The sequence below is a fragment of the Vanellus vanellus genome (assembly GCF_965231255.1).
Source record: "Vanellus vanellus genome assembly, chromosome: 5".
In the NCBI taxonomy this organism is placed as follows: domain Eukaryota; kingdom Metazoa; phylum Chordata; class Aves; order Charadriiformes; family Charadriidae; genus Vanellus; species Vanellus vanellus.
The window spans coordinates 75,174,221-75,197,483 of NC_138910.1; the positions used below are offsets into that span (position 1 = coordinate 75,174,221).

Genomic DNA, 23,263 nt, shown 5'->3' on the forward strand with positions numbered 1-23,263 from the left:
ATATAGTAAAATAATAGTAAAGAAAAAGAGCTAGAGAAAATATAGTCAGGTGCTATTTTTGGTAAGGGTTGTGCAGTAAAAGAAGCACAATTTTCTCTTTCATTACTTAATAAAACAAAGAAACACAATTTTCTGTTCCATTCATTAGTCATAGTCAATGAAGAGGTTAGTCACAAAAGCAATGTTAAATGTATAGGATTTTGCAGCAACCTGCAAGAGTCGAGCTATACTTTGGGACCGCAGAAGCAAAGAAACAAAGTCTCAAGCCTCTCAACAGAGAACACACATATCTGACTCCGGGAGAAAGCTCCTCTAGAGTAGAAGTCCCTGCTGGAAACAGCTCCAGATTGCAAGTCCAAATTCTAAGTGCAATCTGTACTGTGCAGAAGTGTAAAACTTGAGAAGAGGTCATTTCTGAAGAGTAGGAATTAGGATGTAATCACTGACGCCAATACAGATTTCATTCTTGCAGACCCCTGTCCCTTCCTCTGCAGATAAGCAGGCACTGTATATCCTCCGGATGAAGGGAAGACCATGCAGACGGGGAGATGCATTCCTGATTGCACCTCACAGGGAGACAATCTACTGCAACGCTCCTGCTCTCTCAGATGGTGGTCTCTAGTTCCAAACCTGGGTCTGTGCAAGTCCACCTCTGCATAAGACAAACTATCCCTTTTCCAAAAGGAGAACACCAGTTATATGACTCCCTCAAGCCTTGACACACTGTCAGATTAACACTCTTGTTATTATTAATCAAGAATTTAATAGATGTGATCTTAAAATTAACATGTCTTGGGAATCTTTTCATTTAAAAAAAAAAGTGGAGACCCAATGAGTCATGACTGAAAAAGTCACTCAGCATCTCCCTTTGAGGGACTATTTTGAACAAATACTTTATTGAGCAGACAGATTTTGGCAGAACACATGTGACTCATCTGTGGCATGAGGGCAATTAAATCTTTATCAATTTTTTTATCCATAAAATAAGTAGACAAATTAGAAATGAAAAATCTCCTGCTTCTCATTTTTCCTACTAACAGCCCCAGACTAGTTAGCTATATGATAGCTTGGATTTATTCTCACCTTCCTTCATGAAAAATATATTAAAAAAAGAAATCAATGCTACAATGCTTCTCGGGCACGTAAACTATAGTTTAAAAAAAAAAAAAAAAGAAGAGGGCCACGTTGCATGGATTCTGACATTACAATCAACAAAACAATTACCACCACTTCTCTGCCTTTGCATTAGTTGATAAAAAGTGGGCTTTTTGGTTTTGTTTTTTTTTAAAAAAAAAAAAAAGTCTGGGTATTTTTTGATCATCAGATTCATCACACTGACTTTCTCACAGTTGTGGGATAACATAATATTATATGTTTGGAGGGCACATTCTCAGGCAGGATAAAGAGTTTCCAGGAATTTTAAACCTCTGAATATCCCAGCTGGAGTAAAAGGGATGCATAGGTTTGATATATTCAGTACCAGAGTGAAAAACACCTTCTACACAGTCAGTGGAAAATCAAGCTATTCGTTTCCTTCTGTTTAAGCACTTGGATTTTGTAAATGATATGGCAGGTGACTACCTTGCCATCACTTAGCAACATCAGGTTTTGACACGCAACTGGAGCTACTGTGCGTTCTGGTCTCCCAGCCGTGCGGAGAGGATTTCCACAGCCCACGCTGCAAATGGGAGAACTGCCACATGACTTTGAGCCAACGACGCAGTGATGCAAAGATGCTGTTGTGTCTAAGTTACAGCCAGATTCCGCAAGTACCCCTGATTCGGGTGAAATTTCCCATTAAAACGGTAAATAAACCGAGACCATTTCCAGATTTCGGTGAAAGATTATTCAAATCACAGTTTTGCCATGACAATGGTGTGGATGATTTTTGCTGAATTTGCTCCGTTTAGATTTCTTGCAGTCTCTTGATAGAATAATAAGTAGTTCCTATGCATATTTACATCAGAATGTTAGCATGAAAATGGAAATATTTTCAAACCTGTCCAAGATTTCAGAATGACAGCCACAGCTTTGAACATGCTACTGTGGAGCAGGGCATATGCAACTCAGAACAGCAGCACACACCTCACTGGGGCTGAACTTTATGCAGATCCTTCCCTTGGAAGAGTTCGCTTTTCCCTAAATAAATCATTAAGCAGCACAAGTAAAAGGAAATGATTAATTTTACACTTCCAGCCCCCAAAGACTCAGGGGGACCAAGCACTTCTCACAAATTTATCTCATTTAATAGCTTTGCAGCAGTGGCTTTTCTTGCATGCTCTTTTCAAGATGAAGGGCATTCTTATAAAAGAATTTTAGCTAGGATAAGGAGCCTTAAACAGGTATGGATTTTCAGCTGTCGCATAATTATAGCGCAACAGTTGGAATGAGCATCAGTATAGAAATGCTGTTTGTCTGGAGCCCCGAGTTCCTATAACCAGCCAACCCATTCAAGTCCCTTCTGTGCTTTACACCATGTCTCACACTTAGGAAAACAACCTAGGAAGGGGGTTTGGTGAGGAAGGGTGTATAAAAACAGGCTGAAGAGCTTTGCCAAACGCATACCTTCCTCATCTCAGGAGGCGCTAAGCCCAGACACCAACCACCTCGCAGGAAGGCTGGAATCCATATGGTGTTCGTGCAGACTGACACTTCCGCGAGAGCAGTTCCATCCCTGCAGAACCCATCCCTCTTGGGCTTGCTGCTTGGGACCACTCCTTGCAAGCCAGCGTTTACAAACGCTGCTTCTTTGCTGTTGCTTTCCAGTGTAATTAACATAATCAAAGGTACTGGGGTTTGTTTGTTTTTCATTCAGTGGTCCTGCTTTGGTTCTACTCTAGTTTTGTGCCTGTTTTCACTCCACTCGCTGGCTATAGGGCATGCCAGCACTGTGCAGTGGAGTTGTCTGAATAGAATCTCACTTCCCAGAGACAGAGCTAGTTCCAGAAGTGGAGATGGCACATCTCTGTCAGCACAAAGCTGTGCTTAAGCTAAATCAGGCTTGCTGCAAGCCCCCTGCCATGCTGCACCAAGCACAACCATCCCACTTTCAGACAACGCATCTCCCCTCAGTGCTTTACTATGCTGCTGAGCAGCTGGATGCACCGGGCCGGGTTACTGCAGCATTAAACTCTACGCGTGACATAAGCCTGACCTGCAGATCCTCCTAGTTTGCACCAATGTTAAGAGATTAGAATCATATCTAAAGACGTTCCTTATTTTTCTGGTAACTGTTCAGCACTTTGTGTCTTTGGGATTGAAGATGGGAGAAAAAACACTGCAAATCCAAATGCTCAATGGCATTTCACCATCTATTCCTTAAATTGTCACTTAAGTTTCTCTCCCTAACGGCTGCACGCAGCTAAAACTTGCTCTCTGGCAATCAGAAACAAGTTTCCACAGTCCTGCAAGCAGTGATTTCTGAAATAGCACAACATTCCCAACAATGCATAACGCATGCCTTCAGCCTTGGGCACCTTAGAAATAACATGGGAATAAACCAGACATGTAGCAGGAGCAAACCTAGCATTTTGTGTTCATCCCATTAGGAACTGGAACAAACCCTGCCGTGCTGCATTGCAGCTAAGTAGCAGTTTGCAGTAGTTAAGGTAAGAGAAAGGAAATTTAACCACCCCTTCCAACCCCTACCTAGCTCTTTTCTTGTTTCCCAGTCCTCTGTTGCCTTCCATTTAGTTGGCTATGCCTCTACAAAGGGAGCAGGGAGGAGGTATAAAAGAATTCCAGCTGAAGAAGTTTGTATTTTACAGCAACACTGAACAAACAAAAGTGTTTACACCTGATGATAGTGGAAACAACTCCAGAGAGGGTTGATTCTGCCCACCAAGTCATCAAGATGTTACGTGACTACACACCTCAAATTGCACTTAGCCTCAGTTAACCTCTGCGGGGCTGTCACCATTGTCATAGCTGAAGTTGATTACTACAACAGAAGTAAGTTAGAGTGTGTCTTTAGAAACTGCACACACATATACACATGAACATGGTGAAGTCTGATTTTCCTCACAGTTTTGGCAGTTCTACAACCCAGCAAAGGCTGAGAGGGTAAGAGAAGCATAAAGGTTGAGGTCCACCATTCCACTCTTATGCAAGAGAAACGTAGAAAATGCATTCCTTAAATAGCCTTGCTTCGCTGTAAATTTCCAGTGTTGTTATTCCATGCAATCGATTGATGCACCAGCATGGTATATTACAGTCAGAATATTTCTTCTCTAAAAAGGAAATAAGCAAACTGACTTCCTCTCTTTTACCCATCTCTTCTTGTTCACTCCATTATTTCAAATTGTGTTATGACAGTACTCTGTGAGAACTATCCCTATGATTAATGCAAAAGTGTTTACAAAGGTGCTATCTGATTTCACCAAGAGCAAGCCAGGGTGCGTGGCACAGAGCCAAGAGAAAACTACAGGAAAAGTGGTATAGCCTTACAGAAATGTGTATGGCATGAGGCTAAAATGCACAGTAAGGAAGCAATTTAGCATTTGGTGGTAATTCCAATGGGAACTCATTTTTTAGCCTTTCAATAACGTAGGAGAGTTTGAGGGTTACAAAAAAAAAAAAAAAATCCAAAACACATTTGATGGGAGTTATTTCTCTTTCTTCCCTCTTAAAAAAAAAAAAAAAAAAAAAAAGGAAAAAGAAACCTGCAGACCACTTGGTAAAAGACCTTCCATGGACTTATCAAAGCTGACTCACACCAGTCTACCACAATTTGGCACTTGGAGCACTTACTGCCTTTCAGAACTGGGAAGGGCTCCGTGCCCACTGGCAGTCAGTGGAGCAGGATGCAGTTACCATGGCACTCGAACGCTTGGTGACTTCAGAACTGCCACAGCGTTATCACCGATGTAGGGACCAAAGGAGAGGAAGCAGCAGGTGGATCTTTGAATAAGCACATGCAAAGGCAAAAGAGGCCCCTTCCAACCCTGACCATTCTGTGTGATTCTGTGTGTGTGTGTATATCCTGCCTAATAAACATCCTATGCACAGATCCCCTCTGTGTTCTATTTTATAGCTCTGACTACAAGAAAAGCAGAGAGACAGTAATACCTGACAGACATCAGTAGCAGATGTGCACGCACATATCTACACACACTGCTCTCTCTCCATGACTTTACCCTTTCACACTGGTACAGATGTCTGCAGTTTGTCAGAGCAACTAGCCAACCGAAATCTGGCTGAGAAAGTGTCATCATTGAGACTTGTTTGAGTAATACACAAAGCTTAATCACGTGACTCTTACACCACATGAAGTTATTTCAGTTAATAAAGCACAGCAGCTCATAACGTGGTGCGTTTACCTGCTCCACTCACACCTGCTCCTCCCAAGTTTCAAACTCTCTTGCCGCCTACCGTTTCAGCTTCTAACATAAATTAGTAGCAAAGCAATGAGTATCTGATATATGATTAGCAAAGAAATGGATCAGAAGCAGAATTAGCAAAACCAAAGGACTTTTCAGACAAGATAAAAGCACACAACAGAAGCACAGGATGCCATGTGTGAGCTAGGTAAAACACTTGGGACTAGCAGCTCCGTTTGGAAGGAGGAACACCCCAGCAACACAGCAAAGCCCAGACTGTGACAGAAGCAGAGAAGAGCACACTAGGATGCGTAGGATACACTTTCAGGCTGCAGCGGCCCCTGACTATAAAAGCAAGGTGCTAAACTGCTATTGGAAGATATGTCTATCCCCAAACAGGATTGATATGTTTCCCACTTTGCCACTCATTAATATTTGCTGGACAGCCAGACCAGCTCTCCAGAAACTTAGGTTGACATCAGTGTCTCCTGGTAAACATTATGCTATTCTGCAGATGGGAGAACCTAACCAGCAAGCCATAAGCCTCCCAGTTCTCCGCACTGCAGGAGCATGCTGCATTTTTGTCCAGTTTCTGGTGCTTCTCACTAGTGTTCCCTTCTGTCAGCACCATACACATCGGCAGAGTCCAGTGCTGCTGCCCTCCAACACCACTACACACAGCAGCCAGGTGGATCTCTGAGCACGCTGTGGTGACACTGCAGCTTCAGCACAACTCAACTACAATAACCAGGTAAGAGGTTGTTTTGGGGACCTGTTTATTAAAAGGAAAAAAAAAAAAAACAACAAAAAAAACCCCACAAAACTCAAAATCACATGCACAGATGATTTTATTGTGGAGAGGGAATAACATCACCATTTCCCCTGTGCTGGAAGGATCATCGCTCATTTGCCTTTCTAACAAATCAAAAGGTGCTTCAGGGATACTCATAGGACCTTCCATCAACGTGACTGAAAATAGCCCTGGCCGACAGAAATACAGAAAATCAGTGCTCAACATCTGGAAGCTTAGTTCACGCTGGTTAATGAATCAGGATGACATTAAATAGCTAGACAGCAGAAAATAAATTACAAAATCCCCAGTGCTAAACTCCTGGGTACTCCAGTTGCGCTACAGGGTACAATTTCTCACATCAGAAAACAGTTTTTATCATCTCAGGTTCCTGTTTTTATCTCTGAAATTGGCCATCCAGCCTACTCATAAGTGTTGCATAAACATGACACTGCAGCAAACAACATAATGCATGAAAGTTATTAATGTGAGCTCAACAAATAGTTTTATTTTCTCATTTGACCAAAAACCTATGATACAGTTTAAGTAGGTGCTCACTTGAGACAAATACCATGAGAATTCATAAATTCCACCCACTGCATTATCTCGTAACTGATCACAGTGTAACCAAGTATATTTAAATAGAGAATATTCCTAGTCATTATGTAGAATATCACACTGTGAAAGAAAATCATAGTAAGGGCAATTCTGATAAGACAAGGACAACCAGAAAATGTTTTGAGGCATGTAAGTCTAAGACCTTACGTAAAATGATTACTGGAAAGTACCAAAATATCTGTTCTGAATTTCTGCTGTAAAAAACATTAAATGCAAAAGGTCAGGAGGTCAGCAACCCATTTGTCCTTTCAAAGCTTAACTGCCTTACTACATTAACTGAAGAATTTCCCTTGAAATCTTCCAAGTACTGCTTTTTTTGTACGGGACAACCAGTTAACATTGGCACATTTTCTCTAGAAAAGGTCCAAACCATTGGACTATCAAGCAGCTCTTAATCAACTAAAACAAACACAGTGGACCCTGCTCTTGGATACAGCATGGTGCCTCTGAAAGCAGTACTGTAACTTTTTTCATTTTACTGTAATGCACCAAACAAAGGCAAATGCTCCATGTACCCAGCAACTCTGCAAAGATGTAGCATGAAAAGAGATACTACACCTTGCAGTGATATTAAATCCAATATTGTAAACCAGAATAACTCCAGCGGTAATAGAGTTTAGACTGAAGTTGAATTTGGTCTTCACTGTAATGTAGAGTTATAATGAGATAACAATGGGATTGAGCTGATTAACTATAAACAGAAATAAACCTTCGAAGTGAACTGTTTAACTGCAAATACAGAAATGCCCTGCCTAGCAAGCTTAGGCTGTTAAACAAATTCAATAGTGAGTAGGATAACTAACCACCCAGGATTTTATTTTTAAGGGGTTTTTCCTCCCTTGTATCACTCTTGCAACTCTAATCTTAAAGACCATTCAGAGTGCCACAATCACCAAGTTCTTCCCAAAGCAGGAGTATTATTTCTTGAGATATAACCAAGACATTGGAATTGAATTACAGACACTGTTATTGAATCTCTTCTCCAGTCAAATATTCCGCATTGTGTTTTAACATCAGAAGTAGTGCTTTACATCCACTCATCCCCAATGATTTTCATTTCTGAGACCCAGTAAATCCTCAATGCTACAAATAAGATGTGATCCTTGCCTCTCTTACAAGGATCAACCTGTTCTTTTCACTGTCATGACTTTGCCCACTTCAGTTCTTTGTCTGAACAGCAAATCAGAGGATTTCACAAAAGCTGTGAAAATGATGAGCAGAATCAGGCCCATTAGATATTAGAGACACCCATCGCTATTGCATCTATATATTAAATTTTCTCTTTTTTTAGAAGCAATTTTTGTGCAAACATTCAAGTTTAAACTCAATGCTTATAAGGAACTTAGCAAAAACATGATGGGAATGGGATGCCAGGGGAATAGATGATTCTCTCATCTGAAATGCATAATTAGCTTTTGGTTAAGTGTGCAATTAACATTAAAATTTACAATCAAGTATGATGGTGTTCTAAATTTACCTCCTTTAAATGAAAGGATTAACTTAGTTACCAGTGTTGCTTCTTTGAATTCCTTCCCTATGAGGTGAACTGCACAGTAACATCCTGTCATCCAGGCAACAACCCATACAAAAAGCTTTTAAAAAACACTGCACATTTGCCTTCTGGATGGCTATGCAGCTTGGGGTTTATTTTGGTTTACAATTTTTTTTTGTTTTGTAATGGTAACTGCCACTCGGCATAATAAGCAGTTGTCATATTTCTGTTTGTAAAGATCCTTCCCACAAAACCAGAGCGATGTTGCTTTGCACCCTCTTCCCAGCTGTGCCGATAGCTGCAACACGTGTTTCAGACGTCCACTACAGCTAATCTCAGACCCCTACAGGTTTCAGCAGCTAAGCCATAGAAACATTTTTGTTAATGGGAAAGAAAAAGCTATACTCATCCTAGCAGTTTAAATCTGATAAACAGCACCTTAAAAGAAAAATCATACTGCAGTCTAAATACGCTGTCTCCATATGAACATCACATCCTTTCTGCCTTTTAACCTGAAGTTAAATTTAACCTCTATTTACCTTTAAAAAAGGGGGTTGAAAGTAGTTTCAGTTGTAACATCAGCAACTAAACCCTACATTTAATTATGTTTATTATTAATCACATAGATGTTTATAGTATGTACAACAAAACCAAGGCTCCACTGTACAGTGTGCCCTACAAAAGTACAACGATAGCGTAATGAAATTCCTCACACAAAGCACATCTTGTGTGGTGTGCAAAGTGTTGTGGCGTGCAAGTGTTTTGAGCTAAACACTGCAAATGATTTTCCATGAATAAATTTGTGTTACTATCCAAAGAGCTCATGGAATTGGGCCAGCGCGAAGGACCAGAGTTTGCCCCTCAGCAGTTGATCTCAATGCTACGTTGCTCAAGAGTTCTGTTGTTATTACTACTTACCACCATTACTTACCATTACTTACCATTACTTACCAAGAGACACACAAATGCACAGAAGAAGGAAAAAAAAAAAAAAAGTCTCATGTTGCTCTCACCTAAAACCAAAATCACTTTTATTCATTCACCCTGCTTCCATCTGGATCTGGACGAAGTGGCCTTCTCTAGCTGCTAGGCAACCTGAGCGCTGCATTGAGTATTAACTGTATGCACTTGCTAAGAACACAACAACATTACCTTTGAGATTTATTTATAATAAAAAATATACCTAGCTGAAAATATAATAGCTTTCCTTCAGTAATCAGTAATTAGCAACTCTGGGAGTACAAAACTGTTGGTCGAGAAAGAAATAATCCACACATATACCCCACGTGCAGAAAGACATTATAAATCAACTCCTTACAAATATATAGTCAGGGAGATGCTTTATATGAAAGTATTATTACAGATGGCAGTGGCGTAAAAAAAAATTTAATCCAAGAATTACATTTATATAGATCTTAGACTATCTACATAATATATTAATATTTTTGCATAAGTAACATTTTAAATTAGAAATGTTTTCATTACCAAACCTCATCCAACTACAAAATGAACTTTCTCAGTAAAGGTCATTTATTCAATTTACATAAGACCACCATTCCTAAACAAGACAGAAGAGACTTGAAATTAAAATACAATCAAACTGATCTTGGAGTTCTTTAAAAAAGAAAAAAAAAAAAACCACACCCCAAAACATTATTTCACATAACCTCTCTGGACCATTTTACTGTTTTCTTCTCTAGCAGCAGAACTATAATTCTACCTTAAAAACACCATTAATATCTTCTGCTGTGTCCCATTCCTCTCAAACTCAAGAGAAAGAGATACTCCTTTCAAGTCTTTTCAAAGCAGATAATTTCCCAGACTGCTAGGTCACTAGCACAACTGATAGGAATCTTATTAAAATATCAATTTGGGTGATTGACATGTTAATGTCAACAAAGCAAGAGGCCCACTAGCAACATAAAAATTGAACAAAGCAGCACTCTTTTTTGATCATTACACCTGACAGCTTGTCAAATCCTGATTCACAAAATATGGACTTCCTCAAACTCAGCACAAACACAAAAGCTAGATCTCTAGCTTGAAAATGCTCATCAATTTCTATTGGAGATATTAACTGTGAGACAGACCAGAAAGACATTCACTGACACAGCGACGCGCTATTAGTCTTTACACACAGCTGCTTGGCACTTGAAGTGGTGTGATTTTTTCTTAAATCTAAGAAAACCCAAGGAGCTCTTCGTAGCCAAAGTCTTACACCCAAGTGTCCTGCTCTTCTGTTCAACACGGGCAAAAGTCAATGTAGAAAGTCCCAATGATCACTGATCTCTCTGGATCACAGCAGAGCAATTAGTAACTTTCCCCCACATCCTTGAGATTTGCAGGGCACAAAACAAGGTTATTTGTGCACAGCCTTTGAGCACCGCCAGTCTGCCACAGCTGCATGCACTTAAGAGGTCCACAAGCACCCATGAACTGAAAGAAACCTGGCTCTGCAGAGCAGAGAACATTACAGGTTCCTAGAAGTGCTCCTCTCTGGATTTTATAAAGACATTTGAAGTGGTTAATTTAAACACTTGTACCTTCTCCTTCACTTAGTTTCACATTCATTAAACCTGATTCAGGTAAGACTTAACATCAAGCTTCAGGGAAGCATAATTAAAAGAAAAAAAGTCAACATAACTGGAAAGTTGTAAGTAAAAGCAAAGTGTTCAATGGAGCCGCAGGGTCCCACACTCACAAAACTCAATAGCAGCTGTAAAACATTTTAAAAAGTAATTGGAACACAGTTTTGGTATGCTAAAGGCCCCCACTACTACTACTATGAGTACTCTGAAGAATACACTGAAACTGCAAGTTTAGTCTCAGGACAGGCAGGAGGTAAACAAGTTCAAATGCTGTGGTTTTTTATAGAGGTACACATTTATTGTTTTTGTTAAGGTCCTTAAATCATGACTCACATCAGAGATCCATGCAAGGAATACAGAAAGAGAGAAGAAAAGAACATGAGTCACTCGGAAAACTGTCGAACACTTACATGAACCTTTGACTGAAAACAAACTTTACATCAGCAATGCTGTTGGTAACTCCAATATTACAGGTCCTATAGATAGCACCCTCTGAGGAATCCACCCGACATCTCTTTTCATAGGAAGTTTAAGGTTATTAAAGCCTTTTTCCCCTCAAAGCCTTCAAACAGATTTAATTAAGATTATTGCTTAATTCATTTTAATCCCAGTATCCTTGCAAATAAAAACACCAAATATTTCATGGTGCTTTGTGTCTTGCTTTTACACAACTTACTATAGAATTCCATGTTCCAAGATTAAGACAGACAAACTGGACAGAAATCATCTTTAGTTGCTTACAGGGCCTGAAGTACAAAACATTCTTATTACCTAAACACTAAATTAAAATCAAACGGTTTCACGTCAGGTTACCTACATTAGTTTCAATGCCAGAATTTTGCAACATGAAAAGGATCTTTTATTAAGTAATTTGTTGTACCTTGTACCCAGCAGCACAGAAATAAGATGAATCATTTTAGATTCTCACTAATTTATTGTGACTATTCAAGATCATCACAATAAATAAAGTGATTACTATAATATTACATTTAAATGCATTAATTAAAAATTAATTATAAATCAAGTGTATGTAGATCCATCAGAAGACTATGCTCTTAGCTGGGGCAGGATTTGGGTAGAAATGCTGTACAGTTTCAACTCATCTTCAGTTCTGAACTAAAAGCTAAGTAGGCACTAAGTAGGCAGCTACTTTGCGTTAGTAAGCTAACTCCTTTGACATTGTTTAAGAGAATATTAGCTTCATATGTTCTATTTGAGATCTTTTCTTTTTATGCAAAACAGAAGACGAGTCTTGCTAACTGGAATTCCAGCTGAAGCCACGCAGTACTTTAAAACACAGCAATCTGGGCCCAGTTTCTTTTTAAACACACTGAGTAATTCACTGGGACACAGAGGGTTTAAGCACCATCAGGATAAATTGCACTTGCACCACAGGGTTTAAGTAATTTGCCAGCCAGTAGAATAAAAGTAAACATTTAGTTTCCATAAAAAGAAACATCATGAGCTACTGACAATTGCTTGGCCTTGGTCTGCCACTTTGCAGCTCAGGAACTCTTTTTTTTTTTTTTTTTTTTAAAACTAGGTTAGGATGCTGTCATTCAAAAAGGCTGAAAATGTCCCATGACTGGGTGTTTGAGCAGAAGGAGCCTCCATCTTACCCGCACAAGTTCTCTTCCCATTTGATTTACCAAGAAGTCGTGTCAGCAGAGATGGTTTGAAGCATACCTCTGTCTTCCCCTGAGGAATCCTGGATGGATGAAGTGAGCTGGCTTGGTGCTGCTGAGCAGGTACACGAGTGGCAGGAACATACAAATGTCTTATTTGGAGGACATAAGCTGACAGTAGAAGCTATGTGTATAGTTCGCTCACTGAATTTCTTCACCTACTAATGCTTACTCAAAAAGCACTATATTAAAGGGCTCCAGACCTGCTTTGGGTTTGTTGCAGTTTAACAGTACACTGACTCCTGAGAACGCAGAGCAGCTGCTTGAGACCATGTCAGGAGTCCCACCAGCTGAGCAAGACAGCAACACAAAGAAAACTCAGCTATACTGAAGAGATGCAAATGATACAGCCACACAAAACTTAATGAACAATCAAAATCTATATTAATCCAAAAACCTACTCCCAAACAAGCTGTTTTTTACCATCATATCTTTGCTGGGATTAATATAAAGAATTTTTGAAAATGCTGGCACTTACCCAAATCTGCAGTTTCACCCGCTTGTCATTCCTATAAACTGTTTTCACTTTGAAGTCAATTCCTACTGTGCTAACAAAGGCTGGTGTGAAAGTGTCATCGGCGTATCTGAAGAGGAAGGATGTTTTACCCACGCTGCTGTTGCCAATGATCAGGAGTTTGAACATGTAATCAAAATTTTGATCTGAAGTATCTTTCTGCCTGTATCTGGCATCTGTTACTGAAGCCATCTAAGAAAATGACAAACATTGAAAAAGAACAGATTTAAGAGCAACTCAGCATTTGTTTTCCTGAACTGTGTACCATATGTTTAGCTTACCTCTCTTCTTTCTAATATCATAACTACTATATCTGCTGAATAAAGAGGAACACACCTTAAAATTTTATTTTAAATCCTCGCTTTAAATTTCTATTATCCGCTTGTACTGGTAAGATTTCCAAACCCAAGAAATACACCTGTTGCGCTGCTTTGTGTTAAAAGAGTAACAGATGGCTATTGCAGATTGTTCAAATACTAGTGGGGAAACAGCATTCTTTACTCCAGTGGCAGGGTGCCACTTCTGTTACTCCAATAAACTGGAGTACTTCAACCAAGAACTAAAATCTTTGACAGTGCATCCAGCTATGCAATTCGTTAAGCAGCCTCCAAGGCAGGTAAACCTAAATAATTCCGTTTCTGATTACTAGGGAAAATCTGCATTTCTAGCACAGGCACCATGACCATTTTATCCTTAGAAAAGTTCTGTCCTCAACATTTACAGAAAAAAAAAAAAAAGCAACGGGAGAAGATGAAACATCAGGAATTTCAACTGACAACTTTGAATCCATCCAACACGTACTTACTCTCAAGACTGCAATTAAAATAAACAGCACCTGCATAAAACATGAGGGCTCAGTGGGGCTGCAGGCAGCATTTGGAATGGATAAATTATCCCTTTTTATTATGGGGACTTGAGAGTTGGAGACGTTAGTGGAGTGGGGAGAGGGGAAGATGTAGCCTCAGAGATCCCTCCATCTCTTGTGACCCTGCACTGGATTCAGAAACCAAAAAACAACTGTGACATCTGAAATATCAAGATGAGTAGTACTCACTGAGCAGCCCTGGCTGCTTTAATGTACGCAGTTCAGACGCTCCATAGAAGGCAAGGCCCTGACTTTTCATCTGTTTGTACAGAGCAGAAGACAACTACACAGACCAAATTACTACAGAGAGGAGAAAAAGGAAACTTTACCTTTTAACAGCTGTTTCAAAATCTATCCCACATCAAACAAGCAAGGGTCTTGACTCCTTATAACCAGTCCTGGGGTTGTGCAAACCGGGGCAATGACAGCACGGGTCTGATTAGCAGGTACTCATCCAAACCAGGACATGTGCTACTTGTGTGCAGTGTCAGAAAGCACCGAGTAGAGACCAAAGTCTCTTCTTCCCCCAGCACCCAAAGAAATAAGTTAATTTTCTCTTCAACTCAGATTCATGGGCACCTTTGGGAACAAAACTCCCACCAATGTCTACTCCCACCACGTGCCCAAGTACTTTCCTTCTTAGCAAGTCTCACCTGCACACAGGACATCCCTCACTCACTGAAAAAAAAAAAACAAATCAAAACAAACAGTTCAAAACGCACTGCAGTTAAACAGCTACAAACCAAAATGCTCTCCAAAGGCAACTTAAATTGGGATGACAGTTTAACTTAAATTCCCAACAGAGAGGAAACAAACCAAATGCAACCCAGTTTAAACTTCAGTAAAATATGCGTGATTATCTCTGATTAAACACGTGCAACTTTCTCACACAGAAAAGGGCTGGTGCAGCAGACATTTCATTCACAGATTGCATTAACAAGGACAGTTTCTGAAGAACTTTATCAGTAGCTCAATAGGCAACAGCTGCACTAAATACAGTAAAATCTTCCCACAAGTGTTTCTCTGTAGGATACAACACAATTCAGACACACGCTCTCCTGAACTTCAGCTGCTATTCAGTAAGACTACAGTCCTGTGCAAGCACTCCAGAAAAACCAAGTACAAATTTTCTTCTCACCAGTGTATCAGAAAAGGGCTCTTCTATTCGTGCCTTGTGGTTCATAACAGGAATTTCTAAAATGAAGAATTCAACACCCAACTGACTTCCACACACATACTCAGACCAATGCACTCACTGCCTCAGTTCAAATGCTAGAAGTCTCAGCTGCAAAAATTATGAATCCAGATAATTAGTTGATTTGTACCGTCACCAAGCTGGAAGACAATAAGAAGTTATCTATTTGAGTAATTTATCTTCCTCATACACATACATAACTTCCACAAGTGCTATTGAGAACACACGTGCACCTGCTAATGAGGAAAAAAAAAGTAAAAATCTCTACTTCTCCATTCCACTCACAGAGGCTTGAAAAAGTGAGATGCCCTCATCACTTGAATCCTGGTCATTTAAAGATTCAGAGGCAGACCTTTAACAAAGAAGTATTCCACTAATCATACAGGAATCAATACCTTCTTTCTACCCCTGCCTTCGCAGAATCCATCTGCACACTCCAAGCTGATCTTTCAAATGAAACACTGCTGCTTCTATTAACCCCCCCTAGATTGCTATAATCAAAAGCGTACCTGGCTACAAATGCCACTTTCAGATCTCAGTTAAAAAAGCAATTACAGAATGCGGCCAGCTAGAGAAGCTTTGTTAGAAGCACAATGCAGAAAATAGGATCCAATGATACTCGCACGGAACGCGGGGCTGTTGTCATAGAAGCACAACACTCGCCGGCCTGCGCGTGCCACTGTGCTGCGCTGAAGATGCTGCAGGCCGGCTCCCTGAATCATCAGAGGCAGCGTCGGGGCACAACAATTTCAAAGAAAATTGTTCTTGCTTAAATTTGAGTTTTCCCTTTCCCCTCCTCTGGCTGGCACGGTGAAACTGAGAGGACTTCAGTACTAATTACTGATGATGACTCTGATTGCAGATCATCACTGAAGCTGTGCTCCACCAGCATTTGGGCTGAAGGAGTTCTCAGGGCTGCCTCTGAGTTTGTGCTTGAATCCTGAAGTCAGGAACCAAGAGACCTTTCTCCCAGTTCTCCTCCCCTCCCTTCCTCTTACCCACTTGTTGTCCCACCCCTGCTCCAAGCCCTCCCTGGGTATGGCAGTCCTGAGGACCGCGCAGAGCTGGTTCACGGAACAGAGAGATCCCAGTTAAAAATAAACCCTCCCACAACTTCTCCTGTTTTGCAGGGCTGTTTTTAAAGTTGGTTCCATTCCTGATCCAGCACAGCTGAGGGAGCCAAGCGGAGGGGACTGAGCAGTGGGAAGCGATGGCAGTTGCTATGCTACTGAGAGAAAGGTCCACAAAATCACATCTCCTGCAGGCCCTCCGCACCTGGCGGAGATTCAGCATCAGCAGTGGAAGGAAAAGGCAACAACACACTTGATGCGGGCAGCTCCCGTCCAACTTGCCAGAACAGCTTGCGCAGCCATCGCTCCCAGAGGATTTTATTCCCTCCTTGGTGAAAGGACGTTTGGTTGGCAGCATAACCCCCTGCTCTCTGGGTACACAGCTACATACACTCTTTGCTTAGGATGACTCCAAACACAACAGCGTCTCTGCTGTTTTACCAGCATGTGCAGACTAACTGGGGCTTTGTTACAGAAACCCAAGTCAAATACGACTGGCATGCAGAGTGCAAAAGAAAGGCCCGTGACTGTTTCCACTTTGACTGCCTTGGAATAATCCTCAAGAAAATACCTATAGTAGGAAAGATTTAGCTACATTACAGAAAACCCATTACACAGGAGAAGAAAAAACTGCCAATCAGATTGTCCTTGAGAACACTTCAGTACGAGACCTTGCATCTTTTAGTTCTTCGCCTGAGTATCTCACTTCTTTGTGCCTAAGAGCATACTAATATTGACAACCTGTTTTCCCCGTATGCTTTAGCAATGGGAACAAGGTCTCAAACACATCCACTTCCAGCTAGTTTTGTGAGAATAGGCAGTTACATAGCTATGAGATACCTTATTATTTCCCTATTGAGAAAAAAACCTGCAGTGTGAGCTCATCTTTTATTAGACAGAGAAACCACATAGGAGAAGGATGCTACAAATGCTCTAAAGCAATAAAATCTTAATCAGAGCTTATTGGCCACCAAAGAATATGTTCCTTAGTCAAGGTGTCTCTTCTGCCTTTATTTTATATTTTGACCTAATGAAGTTTAAAAAAAATGAAGCCCATCACCATAAGACACCTCCATGGGAAACCAGTCTTCACTGCTTTCAGTACTCACTGAAATGTGTCACATAGATGGCTCCACACAGCTATGCTCTTTAATTTGTGACCAACATTATGGTAAAGAATCAAACTGTTTTGTAGTGCAACACAAACCATCAAAGTGTTACTGCTCTTACAAATCACTAAAAGTGGTCACTGCAGCCCCAGTTCTGCAGTATTTATTGCCTACAGCCAACTTTAGTGAAAAGCAGTACATGAACTGTCTAAAGCTGATGGTGTTGGCTAGAAATCAACTGGTATATCTTGCCATTCATTTACTTCCCTAAAAAAAAAAAAAACCTAATGCTGAATTCAAGTGTTTCCAGACTTTATCATTTTGGCTACAAACTAACAGAAGGTTGTTCTTCTCTATCCACTCACAGACAGGAAACAAAAAATCTGACCATTACCTTGGAAGTTTAGGCATCTCTGTATTAGCAACCACATGGGTCTGTTCAGACACGGCCATTTCCACATCCCACTCTCTCACAACATTGAGAGGAAGAAGTCTGAATTACCTTTGGAAAAGGATCTCCTTGTCTGCTGTCAGTCACCTCAGTTAACCATGAAACGTGGTCACACTGATGGAACTGTTCGTTGCAGGGCGGTTGGATCAGATGACCTTTAAAGGCCCCTTCCAACCCAAACTATTCTATGATTTTAACTTACACTTCAAACTACACACGAAGACATATCTGCAATTTCAATTTGTTATGAACCTCTGTATTCCGTGTATTACAAGTTCCATGCATTTCTAACAGTAAAAACATCTTTTAATATTTGTCACACCTTTATTTTTAAAGCCAAAACTGAAATTTACTACATATGCTTTGTGTTTTATAGGACCAGTGGCAATTTAAATGTGACTGTTTAACTGTTGCATCATCATCTACTAGCACACACATGTTTCTTTTATTAGGCAGATGAAAAGATAGGGGTGAAACTGCCCCTCCATGTTTCTAAGAATCAAAGATTTTACGACAGCATGCTGCTTCATGCCACCGGCTCCAGCCTCGCTTTGTGTGTTCAGCAACTGAGCCTCTGCTGTTCCTCCTGACGTACTATTTTACTGCCTTACAGAGACACCAGTGTTAAACCAGTCCTTTATTTCAGAGTCCAAACTTCCTTTTTCTTACTTCCATTTTATTGCTCCTGAGTTCCAGTGCTCAAGATCAGCCAACAGAGAAAAACTGAGAAAGAGGTTAACAACCATCAGCCTAGAAGGAGTAAGCGGTATCAGCAGGCAACAAGAGAAAGGGCACTGTCACACACACAGCTGTACCTGTTAGACTCCTGGCTATCCATAGCCACCCAGGAGTGTGGAAGGAAGAAGAGAGATTACTAGATACACTCATTTAGTACAAGCAGAAATAATGAGGCTAAATAAAGGTAGAAGTTAAAAAAAAAAAAAAACAACAACAAAACACCACGTACATAGTGCTAAAGTCAATACATTGTGCTAAAGGCAAATAGATCACACATCTGCCAAGGCTCTTACAGAAACATAGGACAGGAGCACTGTAGACAGCTCTGAAGATGCTAAAAGATTGTGGAAATAATTCTGTAAGTTATGTGGTAGGGAAGAAACAAAAAAGTAGCCAAACCAAAAGATTTCTTCATCTCTAATATTTACAGCTTAGCAGTAATCCATGAGAGACATTACTGACATGCACCATAACTTCTTTTCAAAAGAGTTAATACTTTGTGGGTTTTTTTCCCCCAAAAGTCTTAAAAAGTGCATCTATGTTAAACATACTCTAGTTCACAAATTACACATCTACGTTAATTCTCTATTATAAAAACTCACTCCTTTATGTGCTCTGCCATCTGAAAAAAAAATATTTTTCAGGAATTAAATTAAATCAAATCCTGAATCAGATTTCTATCAAATAATGATTATTTTTTTTACAGCCAATGTACGCTGTCCTAAGAATAAAGCTTATAAAGAAAATAAGTCCGTGACCTTAAGGAGTCTTAACAAATGCTAATAACTACAAGAGAGATTTATCAGAAGCAGAAAACATAGTATGAGCAATTAACATAACTGCTAACAAATATTGCAAGCAAGTGATAGTTACCAATTTAGATCTATAATCCATGAGACAGATGGAGGCTTTGCTGTGAGTATATGAATCAAGAGAGTGGTCACACTGTTGAACCTGCGATGTAGAAGCAGAAGGATTACAATGTTTACGGTAAAGATGGATAATGAGAATATTATGTAAGAGACTAATAGGCAGGCAGGTTAGGCTGTGAACACACTGCTGTGTAAAGGTCTGAGCTCCCTTCACCGAAGGTAAAGGGGAAAGCCCTGGAGCGTACAAAGAGAACAGAAACAGCGCTTGAGTTAGTGACAGATACTAAGATAACAGCAGATATTTGGAGCCGTCAGTTTCAAATTTATTAAAGGGATATTATCTAGATTAATCTAAAGGAAAAGTTCTAGATAAATCCCACAAGTGGATGCAAAACCTCACCTGCAGAAAGGCAGCAAAGCAAACGGAACCAAGGAGCAGCTGAAATACATTTGTATACATTGGTGTTTCGCGGAAAGCCTGGGTCAAAGTCTACTGTGCTGCAAAGGCAAACTGCAATAGGATGTGGAAATGCCTGCAACCCCCCTTACAGCACCTCTATACCAGAATAACTGCCTTAAAGTAATAGTTATTCCAGATTTAGAGCAGAAAAACATAACAGAATTTAGTTGTGTTTTTCACGGCTAATACAATCTAAAGGCCAACTTTGTCTCTGGTGTGTTTCCTCTCCAGCAAGCAAGGGTAAACCACCGCTCGTCATCTTGACTTGCATTATCTTGCCTTGTGGAGATTGCCAAAACACACGGACAAACTCAGACCTTATGTAAATAATAAGCTACAGCCATCTATTTCAGGTCAGAATTTGGATCAAACAAGGACAAATCCTTTCTCACGATCCACACAATTGACAATCACCTCACTTGGCAACAAGACAGCACCTTGCTCTTGCACAAAGTACTGCACATTTTTCAGTATCGGTTACGTTTCCTCTTGTTCTCACACCCCTGACCTCTGCAGCAGTTGCTCCCTGGGACAGCCTCCGGCTCACACTTCAGTACTGTCCAGAATTGGATTTTGAGGTGTCATCCAAATAACTTAATTGATAAGTCTAGAACAAAAATAATTCAACTGTGTAAACAGAAAGAAAATTAAGTCTATGGTTACTACTTTAAAAATGTGAGCCCCTCATCGTGACAGCAAAAACTAAAATTGATTTATTAATGAGTCCAGAAGTCTTTGCAAGAAGATGCCTGTAGTGGATTTGGTCTGGAATTCACATGCTACAGATGAGTTCAATGTATGCATGACAACTGAAGGATAAAAACCTCTAAACAATGTAGGTGGTTATTTATTATTACCTATTCAGATTCAGGAACACAGGCTTTAAAAAGTCTCCTAAGAATTTGCTGGGTGTGGAACAAAAGGCAAGAACCTACAAATATCACCCCTTTTGCATCATCTCTCTAACTTTACAACTACATTTTGTTAGGCAGCAGGCTGGGAGTGTTGTTAGAAAGATTTCCTTGAGCCAAATGTCTCTCCCTCTCTGGAGCCATGCCTCTCCCATTTCCTGCATAATGTTCAACATCCTTAAAGTCCATTTCAGAGCCATGGCAAAACTCTCAGGAAGGAGGAATTAGTCACTCCAATTTTACAATGGCAAAAAAAGTAAAGAAGTAAAAGTTCCCACATTTTTTTAACTCTCCTCTATGAGTGTTTTCATTGCGGTTCTTTTATCATCACATAGGTCCCTGCCTGTTGGCAAACACGCTATTCCAGAAGATACAGAGGAAAATATTTAACAGTACAAAGATTTCCCCTTCTAAAGGGGAGCCACTAACTAAGCCCAGCTCAGCTCTCTCTCAAAGGATGCACGGAACAATATTTACATCCCCTTTATGACCTAAAGAGCAGACACAGAAAAGATTTCCACAATTCCCTGAATATTCCATTGATTTTGGGAACCCCAAGAGCCAGCCAATTTCTGGACCTACAGAACCGCTGGCTGAGGCTGACTCTGAATCCAGCCCTGTCTCCAGGGAACAGTGTGAGCTGAAGAAGTCGACGGCTATTACAAAACTGACCATCATTAAAGCCCTTCCTTCCTGTTACAGACATTGCAACGATGGCCCAGATAACAGACTTCAATCGCCTTCTCATCAGCTCTCCAGCCTTGCAGTTCTGCCTCAGTTTCTCCGAGAATGAACTGCCAGCAGTGAAATACTTCTGAGTACCTCACTGCTGAATACACTGAAGTAGCAGAGACATAAAAGCACTCAAAGCAACACACAAGGCACCTGTAACTCCCTGCGGATCCTTCCCCAGCTGGAAGGCAGAGCATGGCTACATTCTGCATTGGGATCCAGCCCTCCACAGAGGAAGCCATGACCGTGCCCTCCCACGGTGGCAGAAGATACAGCAAATTCAGGTATAGGATGGGACTCAATATCTGGAGCTAGAGTGAGGCCACATGCAGATTTGGGTAGACACCCCTCCACCACTGCGCAAGGGACAGAGTTACAGATTTTTCTGCATCACCAGATCTAAACCCTTTCGTTTATAGGTAAAAGCAAGCTGCTGTCTTGACCAAATCAGGTGACTGGAGACTGGTGGCATCTTGTAGTAACCACCTGTAAACCAGAACCAGCTCAGGATGCCTCTGCAGCACAGGAGTTCAATTTGCTGCCTTTTGTCGTCCTCCTCCAAGCAGAAAATCTGTGATGAACAAGTTATTTCGTTTCTCTGTGCTATTATGTCCTCCACACTGTGGAGTACGCCACCTGCTAACCGGGATTAGAACAAGCACCCTTGCAATTCCCATGTTTTAATTAGCTAATACTTCCAAACATAAGTCTTATTGCTTACGTCAAAGATCAAATACTACCGTGCTGCAGTAAGCTAAGCACACGCTTACAAGAGCGCACTAAACACTGCAGAACTTTAAGCACAAGACACCTTTTTACAGCATGCAGTATAGCTGAAATTACCAGTTCAGGATATTTCTCAATATTAGCCATTGAGAAGAGCCTCAGAAAGAACTACTTCCTCGGGTCAAACTAGTAACAGAGAATAGACATGGACTTACAGGGGAAGGTTAAGAGGATGGATGCGAGTACCCTTCCCTGGTGCTACCACCAGCCAGCGCAATGCGAGACCCTGGAATGTGATGCTGTGACCTGCTCATTTTGACCTGGGGCTGCATCAGATCACGTGAAAATGAAAGTAGGAAAAACTATCTGAAACGCACGCAAGTCAACTAACATGACTATTACGCAACAATGACACTAGCGTGCTGATGAACACTACACGCATTGCTTTGCTAGACCTAGGTGTAGCAAGAACTACTGCTACTAAAACCTAAAGCTAACAAGTCTTTCAATTTGTTACCTGAAAATGTATCGGATCTGCAAAGAGGGCAGCACAGCTTTGTCAAAATTACAAAGGAAGTTTGGTTTAAAGAATAATTTATTTGCCTTTCTTCTGACTTATACTACAAATTTTCCTGATAAAACAGTCCTGAAGGCAGTGATAACACCAAGGTCTCAGTAAATGCATATACAACCACTTCCAGGATAGCAAGCATAAGTAACAGGAAATAAAAGCTTTTTAGTTATACACTTACATATTGCAGCATATGGATTTGATCTTGTACCTACTATAATCCAATACCAGTGCTCCCATGATCTGGGTACAGATTCAAATACACAGATCAAGAGTATAGTTCCACTGACATTTTTACCTTGGGAGGAAAAACACTTAAAAGAGGAGGGTTTGAATCCAGAGCTAATCCAGGCTATTATGCAGCCCCACAAACTGTTACTAGCACAACTGAGAGTGCAGCACTGGGTCAGGAGCAAGAGAGGTTGAAACCAGGTTCGCCACCAGGGAAGAGCGCTGAAACATGAATTAAACGTCTGAGGCCACAGTCTTATATTGTCTCAGGCCAAGGGAAAAATCCAGGTTAAAATTAAACACACGCACACCCCCCTCTATTTTTAT

General features: G+C 40.6%; 1 protein-coding gene across 1 annotated transcript in view; it reads right to left on the reverse strand.

Moving 5' to 3' along the window:
• RAB3B (RAB3B, member RAS oncogene family) overlaps positions 1–19,327 on the reverse strand; it is a gene marked incomplete at its 5' end in the record, with an annotated part of 54,100 nt that extends 34,773 nt beyond the window's left edge. The window contains 2 exons of the mRNA XM_082484414.1: positions 12,970–13,197; positions 19,307–19,327. Of these exons, the coding sequence (XP_082340540.1) occupies positions 12,970–13,197; positions 19,307–19,327 (249 nt within the window). The remainder of the gene's footprint in view (positions 1–12,969; positions 13,198–19,306) is intronic.
• Between the last annotated feature and the right edge of the window lie 3,936 nt (positions 19,328–23,263).